The following is a 20,518-nucleotide window of genomic DNA, read 5'->3' on the forward strand; positions in this document are numbered from 1 at the left end:
AGAGGTGTCATACAACAGAATCTGCCCCACAGCAGAAATGAGGAAAAGCACTCAAGACAAAGGCAATGTCTTTGGGTTTTGAAAGAAAAGGGGTGTGTGTGTGTGTGTGTGTGTGTGTGTGTGTGTGTGTGTGTGTGTGTTGGTGAATGTGGAAAAAGCTTTGCAACAGAACTGATACCCACTGACACCAATATACAGGAAGGAAATCAACAAATTGAAAGTTAAATGCAAAAATTACTGATTGAGAAACCAAACTTTCCAGCATGGTGACTTCATAGATACCATGGAAATGTCAACATTTCAAAAGATGCAATGAGCCTCCAGAGCCAAAAACATGTAAAGACATAACCCAATATTTAAGTATGTTCCAGACTTAAACATATATATCATACCGCTGTGAATAGCTCACTGTGTTTTGGAATGGTTGTAAATATTTCCACAAAAAAAAGGCTGCCGTTAATGAGAAATAAATATCAAATATTGGTTTGCTGGTGATATATGCATTTCTGTTTCTTAGGCTGGGGGTTTTAAATACTATAAAATTGCAAATGATGGACATTTGTTAGGTAATGTTAGTTACGTGGATTTCCCTTTCACAGCATACTGACTACAACATTTTGTTTTAATTATTATGAGCAAAAAACTATTTAAGTCACAACTATATTAGCTTGAGCAATTTGGAGTGTAACAGCACCTTGGTTTGAAGTCACAACGGCCTGAGCTTTCAATAAGGTGCTTTTGTATGGCAGGTAGAGAACTGTGCTGCAGTACTTGATGCATACTGCTGAGACAGAACAATATTTTACCTGAACTGCAAACCCATCGTTCCACAACCTAACCACTGGAATTAGTGTATCTAGGGAAAGTTTTAGTTTTCAACAATCCAGCAACAATTCATCAATCAGTTGCTGAATGAAGTAGGGGAACACAGAATTCTGCAAAGCATCTTCCTTGTATGGTAATCTAGAAATGAGGTACCCGCTATCAGTATTTTTAAAATTGTATTGTGCTATTTGGATTTTGTGTCTGGCACCTTATATATGCTGGAAAAGGGTGGGATGGCAGATAATCGTTCAAAACATGCATGGGACCTCAAATTCCTGCATCTTTTCATGAGTATCCGACAGCAGTCCCTCCATCTATTTTTGACACTGGCTGCTAACATCTTCACATTGTTTTGATGCCATTTCCCTTGCTGTCCTCTGTGTCCCCGCTGCCATTTATTTATTTATTTTTATTTAAAATGATTTATAAACCAATTACTTTTTTTAAAAAAGAATCTCTTAAGCACTGCACAGTATATAATCCTATGGCTGTTGCGACCCACGTCGATGATGCATTCTCTCTGCATTTGATCTGTCTGGTATCAAAGACATTCACAAACAAAATCTGAGGGTGGCCACAGCCAATTGTAGATCAAAGAGGGGAAAGACTGTGGGGGCAAAGGAGGAGGAGCAGGAAAACAGGGCTAAAAAGCAGCAGCAGCAGCCTAGGGAACAAAAGAGTTGTTTGGGGAACCACAAGATGAGCAATCAGATTTCGCTGTGTGCTGGTGGCACAGTACTTGGGGTAAGTGGTTCACAGTTACTGTAAGAACAATATTTCCACGAATGGAATAGCTAACAATTAAGCACATGCATAGCGACTACCCAAAAATTTCCTAAGCAAGGGGCCCTTCAGCGCTGAGGATCCGCTTCCAATAGTTCTTCCTTCTTTCAGCTCTCTCCTACCTTATTTACATGCATACTTTGTGTGATCGCTCCCCATCTGCTTCCTGGACTGTTGACAACATCCAGCATCCTATGAATTTCAATGCTGGTTTATTCATATAGGTACTTCCTGGATACGGTGCTTTTGAATAATTATAAGTGTAGAAAATAAATAAGACCAAGTTACATGGATATATCTTTTCTTCTGTTCTTCAGAGTACTCGAGTGGCTTTGGATCATCTGGAGTCTGTTCCTGAGAAATTGAATCTTTTAGAAGATTTCAGAGATTTTGGAGTGAGAATGTTTTACCATCTCTTTTTTGTTAGAAACTGTTCGGCATTCCCTTCACCAGTGGGAAATATATTGTGCTGGGAGCATAAAGTGTAAAGTCTGCTTTGACAACGGACTGTATGTGGAGCTACCCTGATCCTGGTCTGAAAGCTCCAGCTGGTGTCAAGTGCTGTAGCTTAGATGGTTGATGGGAATAGACTACTGCCTGCTCTTAACTCCTGTGCTTAAAAACTTGCATTGTATTGGTTTTCCATATAGTGCCAGGCCAAGTCAAGGTTCTTTTATGTAAGTTACAACTTAACAACTCCAGGATACCTTAAGGACTGCATCCTTATTGCGCCTGCTTGATCAATGAAATACTTGGGGGAGTGACCTTTAGTGGCCCTCCGTGGCTCAGATGCCCAGGTCATAACCCCCAGAGCTGTGTGTGTGGTATTGTGGGCCCAATTCTGTGGAAGCTTCCCAGCTTGGTGAAGACATCTTTATTTCAACAGGCATTTGGGGCATTTTAAATTTGTTTCTCTACTTGTATGGTTAACATTAACGGATTTTATCTGCGTTGTAACTTCATTGTACACCGCTTAGAAACCGTGCTCTTAAGCAGTATATGAATGGTTGAAATGCATCAATAAATAGTATTGCTTTTTACCCCTTTATTTTATTGACATTTCATTAGATTTTGAAGTGTAGGTAAACCTGAATGGCTTGCTCTGTGAACCAGGGGAGGTTAACCTGTGGCCCTCAGATGTTTGACCACAACTCTCATCATTCCTGATCATTGGTCATATTGACTAGAGAGTCCAACAACATCCATGGGGCCAAACGTTCTCCAACCCTGCTGTAAATGAATTCCCTTTCTGCCCCCATCACTTTATCCAAATCAAAGAAATCCTTTTCAAGTACAGTACTCTGCCCTGGCTTGAATCCCAGTTCATAATACAGAACTACCTGATAACAGTACAGCAATTTAAAGTTTACTCAAATTAAATAGCTGAGGATTATGTCTTCTCTTTGCCAGAGTTTTTGATCTGTTCACAGTGTTTCAATAAGCTGATATATTTTTTTTAATTAGTGTGGCACCAGCTCTCAGTTGTGTTAATATTTGAAAAGAGGTAGATTTTGTTTGGAAATGATGGCATTCAGTCTCTAAGCACTGCTTCCCAAATGATGACACACTGGATGCTTGTGGTTTCACAGCTGGCGTTACCTATTGATAAGCCTGCAAAAACTGCAAAATCAATAGGAAAGGTGTTTGAATACCAAGCTTGCTCATTACATTGGGTAAATACGCCATTCCATGGTGGGGACAAAATTCATGCCAGATATTTAGCATGCAAAATACCAGAGCACCACTATTCCATTGTTTGCTTTTGTTAATTAGCACTGTGTTTCACACATGACATAGGTCACAAGGCTCTAAACAATCAGTGTACTTAAGCAATTCAGAAGTACCACTAGAACAAATTATTTCACTAAGTACAGATTGATTTTTTAAAATGTCATTTCAAACAGGTGCTTAATTGCTCTGCTGAAGACCGAAACATTTCAAAGAAATGCAAGGTGATTTCCTCCATCCCCTTAGTACAGGTGTGGGAAACCGTTGACCCTGCAGATGTCACTGAAATTCAACTCCCATCATCTCTGGCCATTGGCCGTGCTTGCTGGGACTGATACTCTGCAACTTTTGGAGTTGCCAAAGGTTCCCCACATCTGCCTTAGAAAGTAGAATCAGAGGTCTTTGATGTATTTCATTGCCCAAATGTTGGCAAAACATTTGAAACTGACACCAAATCAGAGCAGAACGGCTTTCTCTGTTTAACATTCTCTGGTGATTTCAGTGTTGGGTTGATTAAACACAACCACCTCTGGGAGGCCAGGGCACTGGTCCATAGATAGGTAAAGGTAAAGGGACCCCTGACCAGTAGGTCCAGTCATGGCCAACTCTGGGATTGCGGCGCTCATCTCACTTTATTGGCCGAGGGAGGCAGTGTACAGCTTCCGGGTCATGTGGCCAGCATGACTAAGCCGCTTCTGGCAAACCAGAGCAGCGCACAGAAATGCCGTTTACCTTCCCGCCGGAGCGGTACCTATTGATCTACTTGCACTTTGATGTGCTTTTGAACCGCTAGGTTGGCAGGAGCAGGGACCAAGCAACGGGAGCTCACCCCATCACAGGGATTTGAACCACGACCTTCTGATTGGCAAGTCCTAGGCTCTGTGGTTTAACCCACAGCGCCACCCGCGTCCCCTAGTCTATAGATGTCGTTGGAGTTGTTTAGTCGTGTCCGACTCTTCGTGACCCCATGGGCCAGAGCACGCCATGCACTCCTATCTTCCACTGCCTCCTGCAGTTTGGTCAGACTCATGTTTGTAGCTTTGAGAATGCTGTCCAACCATCTTGTCCTCTGTCATCCCCTTCTTCTTGTACCCTCAATCTTTCCCAACACTCTGGGTCTTTTCCAGAGAGTCTTCTCTTCTCATGAGGTGGCCAAAGTATTGGAGCCTCAGCTTCACGATCTGTCCTTCCAGTGAGCACTCAGGGCTGATTTCCTTAAAAATGGATAGGTTTGATCTTCTTGCTGTCCATGGGACTCTCAAGAGTCTCCTCCAGCACCATAATTCAAAAGCATCAATTCTTCGGCGATCAGCCTTCTTTATGGTCCAGCTCTCACTTCCATACATCACTACTGGGAAAACCATGGAAAGTCCATAGATACTCACTGCCAACTCTCACTTTTGCCCAGAGAACGTTCCTATGGGTCAGCAATCTAGCCTGTACACCTCACCCCCTTGCATTTTGCCAGGGCATTGCCTGTGACCCCAGAACTGAAGACTGCCCCATTGCAGAACCAGAGAGCGAAAGTTCAAGATAAGAAGCAATTGTCCTTTTAAATAGTAGCAGTGTTGTGCTTGCTGCTATGCAGCATACAGAAGTTTCAAGGCCAGAAGGCCATCTCTTACAAATCCTACTGAAGCCACAGGTCCTCCATTAGAGCTGGGGTAATCAGCATGGTGTGTGCCAGATATAGTTGGACTACATCTCCCATCATCCTTGGCCATGGGCTGCGCTGGTCATTTCGTCTTTTTAAATAACAGATAACCATATTTTGCCCATGTTAAAAAGTTCTCTTTTATTTCAGGATTCTTACAATCAGACAGACAATATTGAAGACCGATATAGTAAATACAAGGAAATTATGGGCTCCTTACATCAGCATCTGGAAGATTCAAAGCGCAGACTTGAAGATTTCAGAGTAAGTTTACCACCACTTTCTTTAAGCCTTCCTTTGTATGTGAAGCTACTAGAGAAATACACACTAATCACTAGAGCTCATGATAGAGCCCATAATCACTTACAGCAAAGTGCCAATTCTATTCACTTGAAGAATATAAATACATACAATACGGCTTGCTAGGTCAAAGTAGTCTCCTAAACACCAGCACTCTGTCTCCATCACTCACCAAGGAAAACTCTAAAATCGGGTAAAAAAGGAGATTGTCGTCCCTCGTTTGTGGGTCCCAGGCATTCTATAACCTGATTTAGCCTGAGTATGGAGCTCCCTCCACAGGTTTGTCTAAGCGTAAAAAAAGGAAATAATATGTCATGCAGCACAAATAAACTCTTGTGAAGGATATTCTTCTGAAAGTCATAAACCTACTGCCTTATGAGAAAGAATATGTCCTCCATGCTGTATTATTAGTTCTTTAAATCTCTGTGATGTTGTAAACTAAAGAGCCCTTGCTGGCAGGGCAGACACTCCAGCCTCTCCCTCCACCCCATCACACTTAGAGATGGGTGAACTGAGCCTGAAAATAGGGCTGCCGTATGTCCGGATATTCCCAGACATTACTGAGATTTCAAACGCAATATTGACACGGGGGGGGGGGGCTTTCTTGGATCTTAGGCAAGGGTTTTGACTGAAAAAAGCTCAACAATTTCAGTGGTTTCCTTAAAAAGAAAAGTTCAACAATTTGGGGGTCTTCCTAAAAAAAAAAAAGGTCAATATAGGAACCCTACTAAAAATCAATTGGTTGCTGTACAAGCTGAAGAGTTGAGAAATGAGTTTTCAAGTGTTCTTCTCCACCTTAGGATGTGCCAGTAGCAACTCAAGATCATGGGCTGTGACAATTTGGGCTACCTAGGAGCTATGTGTAAAAATGCAAGCAGACCTGAACATTTCAGGAGCAAGGAGCCCCTGGGCAGTCTCAGAACACGGGTGCAGACAGTGCTGGCAGCAGCCATAATCTCAGGCTGCAGTAGACGAGCACAGTCCAGAAGACCCCAGTGGTGGTCATGGGTGTTGGCAGCACCCAGGATCTCAGACTGCAAAATGCAGGCACTGGCCTTCTGCTCCCTGAGATCACAGGTGCTGATAGCGCTACCAACCCAGATTCTGGGGCGTGCAGGCTGCTGCCTTTTTTCAGCCAGAGATTGCGGACACTTAGAAACTTCACAATCTCTAGCTGCAAATGGTGGAGGTGATTAAAAGCCTCAGTACAAGTGGTGCCAAGTTTGAAGGGGCTTGACCAATCAGGATATGGTACCATCATCACTAATCATCTATTCCTTCTCCCTGTTTAGACTAACCATTATGACTTGATCTATACTGGATATTAAGAACCCAGTTCAGTGCTGAGTACAGAACAGAGTTTCAGTTTTGTTTAGACTTTCATGAGCACAAGAGGAACTAAACCATGGTTTGGGAACCTTTGGTACTCTGGATAATGTTGGGCTCCCAATATTTATCAACCCAGCTAGCATGGCCAATGGTCAGGGATGATGTGAATTGTAGTCCAATAGGATCTGAAATGCCACAGGACCATCCACTCTGCTTGATGGCTTACTTTGCTATCATTTGTTTAGCAATAGGACAAAATGATTCAGATGTATATGTTTATTTCACTCACTTACTTGAAATAGGGCAGAAAATAGCTTTTCATTGCTAACTTCTCTTGATCACCTTATCTGCCCTAAGGCCAGAAATGAACTGAAAGAGTCTACTTTTGTATTCTTTCTGTTACTGTTAAAAAAACACCCATCATTGTATGTGTGTCTCTGTGCTTTCTAGGGCTGCCCCATTCATCACCATGTGCTGCTTTGCACGTTTAAGATCGGGGGGGGGGGGCAACAAGAGTGAGATTCCCATTTATTCCACAGGTTGCAGCAAGAATGCGCAGAACTCACAGTCGCACGTACAGAGGGTGACCTCTCCCAGAATTCTAAGTGTTGACAGTGACGCAGAATCTGGGAGGAAATCAGATTTAATGCTAACTACTAGATTTACATTCTGAACAGTGAAACCAGATTTTATCAGTTTAAAAGAATTCTGCCACATTATATAACGCTGGCTCTAGGCTGCTTTTAATCTTAAAGATAAAAAGGAAATACATCAAAATCATCTCTTTCATAGCAGGAATTTCATCCCCTTTCGCAGGATAAGAAAACAGTTGCTGACATTTCTGCTATACAGAGTACATCTTCCAACTGGCGAACTAACACCAGCTTTATGTCCAGCTCCTTGCTTTGCAATTCAGGATGTAAGTATTGATTACCCATAATGAATCTCCATAAGACTGTTCAGGTGATATCTCGCCCCCCCCCCCCATTTTTATTATTGGGACAATTGGATCATTCATTTTTCATGCACTGAATTTCTTTGTTTAGTTGGTCAGTATTTGGTTAATTAAAGGTCTTGCATAGCTATGATTTATTCTTGTTACAGATAGGTAGCCGTGTTGGTCTGCCATAGTCAAAACAAAAAATTTTTTTTTCCTTCCAGTAGCACCTTAAAGACCAACTAAGTTAGTTCTTGGTATGAGCTTTCGTGTGCATGCACGAAAATGGTATCTGAAGAAGTGTGCATGCACACGAAAGCTCATACCAAGAACTAACTTAGTTGGTCTTTAAGGTGCTACTGGAAGGAAAATTTTTTTTTTGTTTTGATTTATTCTTGGTTAGTAATAGTACTGAACACAACAATCTTGTTTTTGTGTGGTCTACAAACAGCATAGATGGCATTGCCTTCTCAGCTGCTGCATCTGCAAGGATTCAAGAGGGAGTCAGTGTTGCAACCTTTACATGTAATTGCACCTCTAGTCTTTCCCTAGTTCCCCAGAATGCCATACAGTGAGGCAAGACCATCATTTTGTTTTGTAAATGTCTTTTTATTAAGCAGAAATATAGATTCTGTTCACGAGTGATTGTCGCAATGCATTTCCCGGTATACAAACACACGAAACCTTTACACAGCCATAAGTACAGCCTCTCTTTTCAGAGGTAACAGATCTGACTAGTGGATACAGAGGATGGAAATACAACATTTGAATGCTGAGCCAGGTGGACCAGTGGTTTGATCCAGCATGGCATTGCTATTACTTTTTATTCCTGAATGGGAAAGAAAGCATATTGCTAAACAAAGTTCAAAGTCCTGGACAACAGTATGCAAGAGAGTAAGTGGTACATGAGCCTGACATTCCTCCAATGCCAAACCATGGTTTAGTGTTGCATGTGAACACAGCCTGTAATTTGTGACTGTTTTATGCTCAAATGTATTCAAAGTTGGAAATTCTCAGCTGGACTTTGATAATCTTTACCCCTGCATTCATATTGTGTTATGATTGTTCATAAAAACTTAAGGGTTAATAATTAACCTTTCTAAAATTGCAATACAGTGGTACCTTGGTTCTCAAACTTAATCCGTTTCAGAAGTCTGTTCCAAAACCAAAGCGTTCCAAAACCAAGGCATGCCAAAGGCGCACTTTACCATAGAAAGTCATGCAAAACAGATTACTCCGTTCCAGACTTTTAAAAACAACCCCTAAAACAGCAATTTAACATGAATTTTACTATCTAACATGACCATTGATCCATAAATAAAGCAATAATCAATGTACTGTACTATAAAATAAATAAAATAGTATTGTAGATGATTAAAAATAAAAAAAATCTTACCTGCACTGATGATAGTCATTGTTTGGATGGGGGGCTTTTATCCATTTCCGCAGTCACACAATCAATCAATCAATCAATCAATCAATCGCTGAACTGGGATCCACACAGTCACAAAAACAAATTAACTGAAAAAGCCTCAAAACAAAACCCGCAAATAAATAGTGAAAACAAAAGCACCAAATATAAGCTCCAAATATCACCTCAGAACACTGCAGTCGGAAATGGAGGGCTTGAATTACAATGGGGGGATGCAAATTAGCAGTGCAACAGGAAACACAGGGGGACTCAAAACAGAGCACATTCAGCTTCTGAAAAAAAGTTTGGAAACCAGAACACCTACCTCCGGTTTTGTAGCATTTGGGTTCCAAGTTGTTAGTGATTAAGCTGTTCGAAGGAAAGAGGGGACATGTTTAATCTGGAGACTCTTTGCTAAAATTCATTGTTCCATTTTAAATTAAGTTTCTGTTGGCAGTGAAATGAAAACCAATTAAATTTCCCTGTTTTTTGTATTTACTTCTTGCCTATCATTGTATGCCAGTTTTTAAACTCTATAGTTACTTGTAGTATACTTTTTATTTTCATAACCGTCTATTTAAAACGTTATTGTGGGAGCTAGTCTGACTAAACTGTTTTGTAGAAAGGAAGAGGTTTATTTGACAGCGTAATTTGGGCAAGAAGGTGCTCATTAGAGACGTACTTCATAAAGCCAGCTGTATTATCAGCTGCCACTCAACTAAGTCTTTTTTTTAATAAAAAAACCCTAATCAGCCATTGGCTGTTATCTCACCATTAATCCCAAGAAAATATTTGTTATGACTACCATACTTTTCTCCAGTTTTAGATTACAAAATGATTAGCAACTGCAGATGCCTTTGCATTAGTGCTGTAAATGTATCCTTTTCCTGTTTGCACAGTTTTTATCCTTTCTGTGTATTGACAAATCTTTTCCCAGAAGCCATTTTATTTCTAAAGCTTGTTGAGCCGGGACCTTCAAAATCTGCAGCCTTTTTAAAGAAAGACAAGGGCAGCAAGGCTTTCTAGTCTCCTGTTACTGATCACAGTCCTCAGTTAACCTTGGCTTTGCTGATGCACAACACATTTTATTAGTAGTTCAAAGTACTCTGCACGCATTGGCCATGTTTGGCTGTAATGCTAAGCCAGAAATGTGGATTGTTAAGCCATACTGCGCATGATCTGTATACTGGTACCCAACACATTGGTGAGCCAGAAGACACTCCACAGAGTGGCTGGCTTAGCGTTATGTCCAAACCAAGGATCCTAAACATGACTTCCATTTGGTTAGCAATCATGGTTTGTGTAGGCAAAACAGCCCTGTGTTCAGACACAAGTGCTAAGCCAGCCACACTTGCAAAAAGGAGGGGGGCAGAACTGACATTAAAATAAGCCTTTATTAAACCACCTTTCCCCATGTAAACTTACCTGGACTCTGCAATCATCATCTGAGGCCCTTCTTCTGGTGCCTATTCAAGACGTTCGCAGGGAACAACAAGAACAAGAACAGGCCTTTTCCGCAATGGCTTTCCACATGTGGGAATGCTCTCCCCAGGCACTAGGCAAAAATGTTCTTCAACCAGGCTTTTGGCTGATTAATATTCTACAGCCTTTTAAATGTGTTTGGGTGGTGGTGGTATTGTTTAGTTTTTGTTTTGGCTATCTATTTTGGGCTTTTATCCTGTATTTTTATCTTGTGATAAAAATATCTGAGATCTTCAGATGATTCATCTTCAGATGAATCTTCAGATATATTACTACTACTACTACTACTATTACTATTACTATTAACACCAGGAAAGCTTCTTTCTTTTCAAAGGTTGTGACAACACCTACAGAAAACTATTTGTTAGAAAAACTGAGCCAGGATAAAAACTTTGGGTGAAATTCATTGTTGCTGTCTTCTGTCTGGTGCAACCATTGTAGCATGACAGATGGGACAATCCTCCATCTCTTTACCTCCTCATCCTGTTCTGGAGGTTCTTCAGAGCCCCCCCCAAAGCCAATTTGAGGTGGCATATGGGAGAGGAGAAGATGGAAAGCCTGTTGGCTCAAGTGCAATTTCTTGTGCAGGGCTTCTACTGACAGGGCTTGTTAGGTGACTCCTGCCATTAGGCTATATCTGACTATGGAACAGGAAACCTGTGACTCTCCAGATGTTGTAGCACTATAACTCCCATCCTCCCCGACCACTGACCCTGTTGGATGGGAGTGATGGGAGTTGGAGCCCCAGAACATCTGGAGAACCGCAGGTTTCACACCCCTGGACTAAGTCATACTCAAGAGTAGACTCAGTGAAATCAGTTGACTTAAGTTAGGTCCATTGATTTTATTTGATCTACTCTGAGTATGACTTAGTGGGATACAACCTTTAAAGTCCATAATTTTGCATTGCTACCCGAAGCATTGTTTGTTACTACAGCAAACAAAGTTCAAAATGTAACATAAAAAAAAAATTAGTCCCCAATTATTTCCTTAAACTCTTTTGTCTTTTTACCGCAAGGTAACAGATTCCGTAGGTTAATACTGCACTGCATTAAAAGGATTTCCTTTTAATATGCTTTAAGTATATTGCTTTTTGATTTTTATCATGTACCTTCTGGCTCGTGTATTACCAGAAAGGTAAACAGGATTTGCTATTCCATCTGGCCTCTTTACTATTCATAATTCTACTTGCTATCTGCTGGTAATGAAAGCTGTGCTTCATATTAGCAGCTTTTTCTCACAATCCTTTTGAACTACAACTTTCCACTTTGATAACAGGTAGCTCTAAAATTATTTTCTTTGGAAGAAGAAAAAAATACAAGAGAGAGAGGAAGGGATGGAAACCAACAGCACATAAGATTCTGAAGGCAGGGGGAATGTCTCCAGCCCATCTGCTAGTTTATAAGGTCACTCATAGGGTAGAGAGAGCAGGTCCTCTCGATGCACAAACTACTTCCTAGTCCTTTTCCTGTGAGGCTATCTTGAGGTTGTGCTATGTGCCTGAATGCCACTGTATGTGGGCAGAGCCAGTCACATAGACCCTCCTTTCCAATAGAAGTCATATATTTATTTTAATATAGAAAACCCAGAGTCACCATCTACTTATGGATAGCAGTCAATGGATTGCCTGACAAGACAGAAGTACTGTTTCTGAGGGGACGGGGTGGACAGGTATGGGGAACTCTCTGGTCCTGAATGGAGTAACTGTGCCCCTGAAGGACCAGGTATGCAGCCTGGGAGCCATTTTGGACTCACAGACGTCCTTGGAGGTGCAGGTTAATTCTGTGTCCAGGGTGACTGTCTACTAGCTCCATCTGGTCCGCAGGCTGAAACCTTACCTGTCCTCATGCTGTCTAGCCAGAGTGGCGCATGCCTTGGTTATCTCCCACTTGGACTACTGCAATGCATTCTGTGTGGGACTACTGGCCTTCTAGCACTTCCCTCACCATTAGAAGTGAGATTACAGGGAAGCAGATAGAGGGCCTTCTCAGTAGTGGCGCCCTCCCTGTGGAGCACCCTCCCGTCAGATGTCAAGGAGATAAGTAACTATACAGCCTTTAGAAGACTTCTGAAGGCAGCCCTGTACAGGGAAGTTTTTTTTAATGTTTGAGGTTTTTTGTATTTTAATATTTTGATGGAAGCTGCCCAGAGTGGCTGGGGCAACCCAGTCAGATAGGCAGCATATAAATGATAAAATTATTGTTCATTATCATCATCACTATCATCAAACAATAGATTGTTTATTTCTGCATTTCATTTATGAATCACTTCCCATGAGGAATCCTCAAGGTTTTTGCAATGTAATGAAAACTTACACAAACACAGTTTAAAACAACTAAATATGTAGGGATAGTTTAAACTAACAAAAATCAAATGCATAAAATAAAATAAATTCAAATCCAATACAGATAACTAAAGATCTCCATTTAGAAGCCTTGTTGAAAGAGGGATGTCTTTAGCAGGCCTGAAAAAGACACCTATTGAATATATAATAGGAGGGGGTTCAAAGCGATAGATGCCACAACACTAAAGGCTTGATTCCAACCTTGGCAGAATGGAGCTCCTGATAATATGGTACCTGCAGGATCTCCTCTCCTGCATAATGCAAAGATCATTTGGGTGTGTAGGGGTAGAGGCAAGCTATGAGGATGAGAGTGAAATGTAGGGGGTGATTCTATAAAATCTCCATATGCAAACCCACAAACAGCTTCGCAGTAAGAAAAACACATAATGGGAAGGGACCAATATAAAAATATCAATTCAATTAATTGATAATTCATTTCCAGGTGTTAGATAGAACAGAGTGATATGTCCCAAGTGGCCACTGGCAGAGCTTTCTCTTCTGGCGGTGGAGAACTGCCCTTGCTTGCAGATCGCCTTCTAATCTAGAACAATTTACCTACCAGCTCCAATAGACTGTAGGATGGTCCAGGCATTCAGTAACACTGAACTATGGTTTGGCACTATGAGACTGAGTCATTTTGGAGCTGTTGTCTCTTCCCCTCAGGTGTGTTGATACCCTTCTTCCCATCCTGCTTTAAGGTAAACTGCCATTTTATCAAAGCTGGGAACTGTGGTTTGTGCTTGCCTGGCTAAGCAAAGTTGCAACCCAGGATGAAATTAGTTAATGCTTTCTAATTCTGATCAAGTGGGCCCTTTTTTGCTGCAATAAATCTGTTAATTTTTAAAGTGCCGCAAGGAACTTGTTTTGCATATATCACCTTTAAAACAAGCAAAAGGAAGTGCTTCACATAGTTCAGAATTAACCTGTGGAATTCATTAACATAAAGTGTTCAGAAAGAATTAGATAAATAAGGTAGGTGTAATGAATGAAGAATCCATGCTGACAGCCATAAGTACAGTCTCCCTTTTCAGAGGTAGTAAATCTGACTGTTGCTCTTACTTTTTATTATGCAATTGGGGGGACGGGGACTTTTTTCCCATCTGCAAAGTGAGCTTTCCCAAATCTCTGGATCTTGCATGTGCCCAGATCAATCTATTATACCAGTTCTGCATTCTTCCTGCTGATTTTACCACAGTCTCATCATCTCTGTCATTATTTCCAATAAGACAAGTTTGTGCACTGGTACCTCAGTTGTCGAACCTATTCCATTCCGGAAGACCGTTCAACTTCTGAAACGTTTGAAAACTGAGACACAATAGGCGGTCTGCAAAGTCAATGGAGAAAATTGGAAAAAAACTCAGTGGAAGCCATTTGACTTCCGAGGCGCATTCGAAAACAGAAGCATTTATTTCTGGGTTTTGAGCATTCGAAAACCGGAACGTTTGGCTTCCGAGACGCTCGACAACCAAGGTACCACTGTACTTGAAGTAGTATTGAACAGTCTCTTTAGGGGACACCCTTTTCAATGTTATTTTTCTTACCTGGCTGCTGAGACTTCACAGATTGTCAAGGCAACAGCCATAAAAATCCATGGCTCATCCACATATACAATTTAAGCAGAGATTCAGCTGACTGGTTCATTACATATGTGGGAGATAAGCTTTCAGTATTTTACAGATCAGTCTAAACAATAAAAGCAAGATGAGAGAAACATCCCTATGCAGTGTATTTTATAGGATATAGTTTATTTCTGTAAAAGGATCCCCCCCTGGGTTTCTTCTTCCATCTTAACTAGCTTCTCATTTGATTTTTTTTTTAAAAGGTGGCTGCAAGGTCACCTTGGCTTTTGCATTCTTCATTGCTGCTTGACAAAATGATAGCATCATATAAGTTCATGACCATGCCTCCGAGCTCTGGCAATCAGTATGACATTGCTCTTGTTTTTATTACATTGTTTATCTACATGTTACTCTGAGACAGCCAACACCATTGCAGTAGGTCCTATTTAATTGGATAATAAGGATTCCAAAAACATTTTAACATCTCTCTCATAGTGACAGCAAATGAAAATTTGAGAATTGGTGGAAGTTTTACCAGTATCTCTGAATTAGCATTTCTTTCTACTTTCATCAACCTGAGTTTTGAATGGGAAAGAAGGATCCTAGGAAACCCATTGTGATTATGTTTAGCAACATTTCGTAGAATCACAGAATTGTAGAGTTGGAAGAGTCCCTGAGGATCATATAGTCCAACCGACTGCAATGCAGGAATAGGCAGCTGTCCCATATGGGGACCAGACCATGGCATTATCAGCACCATGCTGTAGCCCAGAGCTTTCCAAACTTTTCTTGTTGGTGACACACTTTTTTAGATGTGCATCATTTCGTGACACAGTAATGTCATGTTTTAGTAGCAAACTGGAGGTTAAAATAACCCCTTTCCAGCCCCAGGAGGAGAGTGGGGAGCATTCGCGTGACACACCTACACACTGCAGTCGACTTACTAATATGTTGCGGCACACAGTTTGAAAAGCTCTGCTCTAGCCAGCTGAGCCAGGCAAAACTTTCTTTCCCATTCAGTCAGAACACAACAGTGCTTTTTGCAACTCTTGACAGATCCAAGCCCGGTTGGTCTTCAGGAATTAGTTCTTTCATACTTTACATAGCATCATGTGTGGCTTGTTCACTGCATATTTTCCCAGTTAACCTGATAAGAAATGAACGGGAAATACATGTCTGTGAACGTGTGGCAGATTAGCACCAAAAAGCAGCTCGCCTGTGAAGAAAAAAGCCAAGTAAAGGGGTGTCTATATAAGGATAGAGGAGTATAAAATTATGCTTAGTGTGGAGAAGGTAAATAGAAGAGATTTCCCCCTCTCTCACGTGTAATACTGGGTCCATCCAGTGAAAGTGAATGGGAAGAAATTCCAGATAGATGAACGAAAGTACTTCTTCCCACAATTCATAGTTAGTCTGTGGAATTCTACAAGACGTAGTGATGCCCGCCCAGCTGGGCAGCTTTAAAAGAAGATTAGGCACACTCATCAGTGGGTACGTTCTGCTTCCACTGTCAGAGGTATGATGCTTCTCAATACCAGCCGCTGGGAATCACAAGTCAGGAGAATGCTATTGTACTCAGGTTCTGCTTCCAGGGCTCCCACAGGCATCTGGTTGGCCATTGTGAGAATGGGATGCTGGTTGAGATGGGCCTTTGGTCTGATCCAGCAGGGCTCTTAAGTCAGGATTAGCTTCTTGGGTCCTATCTGCCACATGCTGAAGCGACTTACCTGAAATGCATTGCATGAATTTTCCAGGAGACAAATGGTTGACAAGTAGCAAACTTGTTTGGCCCATAGAGGGTGAATTGGATCTTATTCTCCCTTTCTGCAATAGATCAAATTGCATTTATATAGCTGGTCTCCCTCCCCACACCTTGGCACTGAGCAGTTGATTTCCAATACCCAATCACAGCTGAAGTGGGATTCCAGCTCCTCAGGAGCAATTATCCGTCAATCTGTAGCAATTTACGCCTCATTAGGAAAGCCCAAATTAAGCCTCCTTAAACACTGGCCTACCTATATCCCATAGGAATATGAAGACCCATACCCTATAGCTGTTCTCACTTGAGGAGAGGGAGAGGGGAGCTAGAATCACTTGGAGAGAAAAAAATTAGTGAATCTGTGTGAGCTAGGTGAAAACCTTCAAGGGGCTGGGCTATAGGCAGCAATCTAGTGAAGGTCGATAGCTGGGAACTGGGAGCCAGGACTGGAAGAGGAATCAGTCTCAGAGGGCAGGCCGGAAAACAGAAGTGGAAAGCAAGCCAAGAGTCGGAACCAAAGAACAGGACCAGAAATGCAAGACATACTAGCTCAGGTAGATGTTGTTGCTCAAGCAAGTCTCAGCCACAGAGAGAAGTACTTTCCATACCTTCCTGACCAGGAAGAGCTAGCTTGGATGTGGGGAGCCAGGCCAGATCTGGAAGGTTCTTCCTTGGGAGGCTACACTTATGGGGCTCGCCACAGCACAACCAATACTGTTCAGTACTACCTTACACGTGGCTGGGCTTGCATAGCTGCAGACAAGCCAATGTGATTCCTGGTAGGACATTTTGCAGAATGTTTCCTATGCCAGTGACCCTTTGAAGCAGCCAAGGTGGTCTAAGCCTGAAGCACTCACGTTTTCCACAGACGCAGCAACACGAGTCCCCGGAAAGCTTGATGTTATAGTTAAAACTAGTGAATGTCACCACAGTTAGGGACTCTTCTTAGCTTCTCCTTATATTACAGAGCCCTCATCCTTATATCAGGCTCAGGCTACACCCAAGGGTAAATCATTTTGTGAGAACCATAACCTGGCTCACTGACTCTTAACATTTCAGGAGCTTCTCTGAACCACTCCTTTCCTGTGACAAGCCTTGTTCTCCAGAGCAGGAAGCAATGGCAGGAAGATTTCATTTCTTTGGGTTGCTGGTGGTAGCAGTGCCTTCATTTCTGTGTCCTTTCATCTCCTCACCCCCACCCCGGGCCACAGTCTAAAGGGCACAGAGCAGTCTAAGCAGTCACTCAGCAGCACAGCCAGTTCTCCACCCCTACAGTGACCACACTCCTCTGCCTTGCTTCTGCTGGGAGCAATCTAGATGCCTCTCAAACATTCTTGCCGGACACAATGACACCAGCAGGCTCACACAGATACACAAATCTGCTTAAGAGGTCTACATTTGATCCTTCAACTAAGCCAGGCCTCTACTGCTGTCCCCTTAAAAATCAAATTTAAGATTTGAGTTTTGCCATTAATTCTGTGGGGACAGGTTTGCATTCCTAATTGCAGTATCAGTTGCCTTGTCTCCAAAGTTCTCACGTGCAGAAGTCTGCTCACAGGATGATATTGCTAGTAGGAGAAGGTGTGGAGGCGATCCCTTGTTTTCACTGCAACCCCCATGCAGAAATCTGCTCTGAAAGGTTGGGGAATCCTCCAGAACAGCATGGGAAGTGATGATGGATGTCAGCAAAAGTGGAGGCCTTGGCAGGATTGGAGTGCCTTCCTTGTGTGGAAGGAGCCCTTCTGTTTGTGGAAGAGCAACTATCTAGAAGAGAGACAAACCATTATCTCTTAGAGAAAAAGCATTAAATCACCTGTTTTCCATTTTCGGTTCACCTGATGCCAGTAAATCTAACCACTGTATTTTGCACCAACCAAAGCTTTCAAACAGTTTTCAGAGACAATCCCACCTACTTTGCATTGAATCATTCTAAATGGAGTGTCACCACTCTATGGGTATCTGGACAGGCCCTCTCTGTTTAGAACAGGCTGTTTTTTTCCTAGATCCTCCCTCCCCCATGTCGAGTCTTTCAGCGAATAGGTGATTATTTCCCCCCCCCTTTCTTCCGCAGCACTTACCAAAAGTACATTTCCTTCAGATTCAAATGCAACTAAAAAAGGTGCTATCAGCATGACGGTCAATGGAACAAAACTGCGAACACAAGAAGAGAGGTACTAAATGTTCAGATACACTGTTGGGAACTCAGCTCTGCGGCACTTTTTTCCAGTTCTGACTGCAGCTGTATTTACCAAAGCAGTGCAGATTCCTTGGTCCAAGAGATGCCAAATAGTGACTGAGAACAACGTCTCGATTGTGGGTCTAAAACGAAGCAAGTGAAACCTGAATGTAAAATGCCAAAGAATCTTGTGGTTTGAAGTGCTGTCCCCATTGCTTTGTTTCAGTCCATCCCAAACCAGCCACCTTTGCCTTTCGTGAGTTTTGTTACATACCTTAATATGCTTTAAGTTCAAAGATGCAATGGATTTTTGGTTGAACAATATATAGATAAAACATAAACACAATCAGGTAATGGTTAATAGAAATTGCTTGGTGTGTAAATAAGATGTTTTATAACATAACTTAGAGCTGTACAGGCATAATAGCATTTTACAACAAAGGTGCCTCAATTGATGCATTATGCAATGATTACATTATTGTGCTTAATAATAGAAATCATTTATATCTGAAACAATGACCTGAATTTCCTCCACTTTGAGGAGAATTAAGATTACATGCTGCATTTCATTCTGTTTGGGACTACTATGTTTGTTGATCCAAGCTCAAGGGAGAGCGCAGCCTAACCTAAATTTCCCCAGAACTGGAGGAAATTCAGTTAACCACTTGTTATGAACCACTTCTGTAATTAAGCATAATAATAATTTTGTTTCCTAAACCTAAAATCTCCAATAATGTAATGAAATATTTTATATCTGACATGGCAGAAGAGAACCAGAGTCACAATATCTAATTTTGTGCTACAAATGTACAATGTCTTCCTGGAATTGAATAAACAGGTTGAGAATGAACCTTTGGCAGAGGAGGTTGGTTTATATGAGTACCCAACCTTCTTTTTTTTCTTCTTTTAATAAAAAGCAATTTCTAATAGTCACATCCTTCCCAATACCTCTTTATTAAGTTTTTTTTGAAATGTCACCTTAACTCTGAAAATTACAGTGTACAATAATTTAGCCATATATTGTGGTCTCTGTTGATGAAATCAGATATTCCCTTTCTTGATGTTTCTAATAAAACTTCCCCTTCCACTTTACCTGCCTCTGTGATTCTTGGTTTATTGCCCATATCTTGGTTCTGATCTGTGAAATGCACTTGGTTTTAATGTTCAAGTCTGAGTCCTTGTAAAAGTGCCTTGAGAGCCAGCACAGTAGCCTAGCGAGAGATTGTTCTAAAGATATGGACTGTATTACAGTTGTCTCACTAATGCCAGTGTTTTCTTTAGATAAGCAGCCCACTGTTCAAGGACTTGGTTACATTACTAGCAATGATGCCAGCTTTCATTAGTGGCAATTATTGGGTTGTTGTGTGTCAAACCAGGAGTATTACTTTTAAACTTCGCTGTATGTGGATGGTTATGCATGGAGGTATACCTGCTGTCATGAAAAGAGGCTCTTGTAATGACCTATATCTCTAGGTCATAGAATTGTAGAACTCAAAGGGACCACAAGTATCATCTAGTCCAACCCCCTGCAATGCAAGAATCTTACCCAATGTGTGTTGCGGGGGTGGGTGAGGGGTGGCTGTAGCTCAGTAGGGCTTTGCATTTAGAAGGTCTCAGGTTCAGTCCCTGGCATCTCCAGGTAGGGCTGGGAATATCACCTGAAACTCTGGAGAGTTGCTGCCTGTCACTGTAGACCATACAGAGCTAGATTGACCAGTGGTAGAACACAGTTTCCTATGTTCCCTACATTTGCTTGTAGAATAAGATTCCCATTCATCAAGCTGAGGATTAACAAACTGGGCTTTTAAGTTTTATCTGCTAAATACCTCTTCCTTCATTTTGAAACAGGGGTTACAAAAAGGGATCGGCTGATAAATCTAAACAGCTCTTCTGCCCCCTCTCTCAACACACACACACACACACACACACACACAGAGAGAGAGAGAGAGAGAGAGAGAGAGAGTTTTATTCATGCACCCGTACATGGGGATGTGTCAGTCTCCCAAGCCTTTATGTGAACAGTGTGACTGTCTGTACTGACAGAGCCTTTGTGTGCGCAGCTGTGTGTGCAAAGGCTACAGGGCAGGCTACTTTATGCACCCCTGCTCCCATGTTCGGTAAGACAGGAACATGAACACCTGAAGAAGTCCATTGTCCATAGGTGCTGATTCCTAGGGGCTGAGTATTTTTCTTGTCCTGGAACCACTGGGCATCCTGCTCTGCTCACACAC

At 41.8% G+C, this 20,518-nt stretch overlaps 1 protein-coding gene across 6 annotated transcripts in view; it reads left to right on the top strand.

The window, feature by feature from the left end:
• CEP128 (centrosomal protein 128) overlaps positions 1 to 19,379 on the top strand; it is a 187,994-nt gene extending 168,615 nt beyond the window's left edge. For 5 of the 6 annotated variants that reach the window (XM_083732094.1, XM_083732096.1, XM_083732097.1 and 2 more), the window contains 4 exons: positions 1,926 to 2,003; positions 5,141 to 5,254; positions 7,436 to 7,538; positions 18,183 to 19,379. In XM_083732094.1, coding sequence (XP_083588220.1) covers positions 1,926 to 2,003; positions 5,141 to 5,254; positions 7,436 to 7,538; positions 18,183 to 18,289 — 402 coding nt within the window. In that variant the 3' untranslated portion in view covers positions 18,290 to 19,379. The remainder of the gene's footprint in view (positions 1 to 1,925; positions 2,004 to 5,140; positions 5,255 to 7,435; positions 7,539 to 18,182) is intronic. The other variant, XM_083732095.1, reaches the window with a different exon arrangement.
• Positions 19,380 to 20,518: the final 1,139 nt, after the last annotated feature.

The sequence above is a fragment of the Podarcis gaigeae genome, assembly GCF_964106915.1.
Source record: "Podarcis gaigeae genome assembly, chromosome: 1".
Classification (NCBI taxonomy): domain Eukaryota; kingdom Metazoa; phylum Chordata; class Lepidosauria; order Squamata; family Lacertidae; genus Podarcis; species Podarcis gaigeae.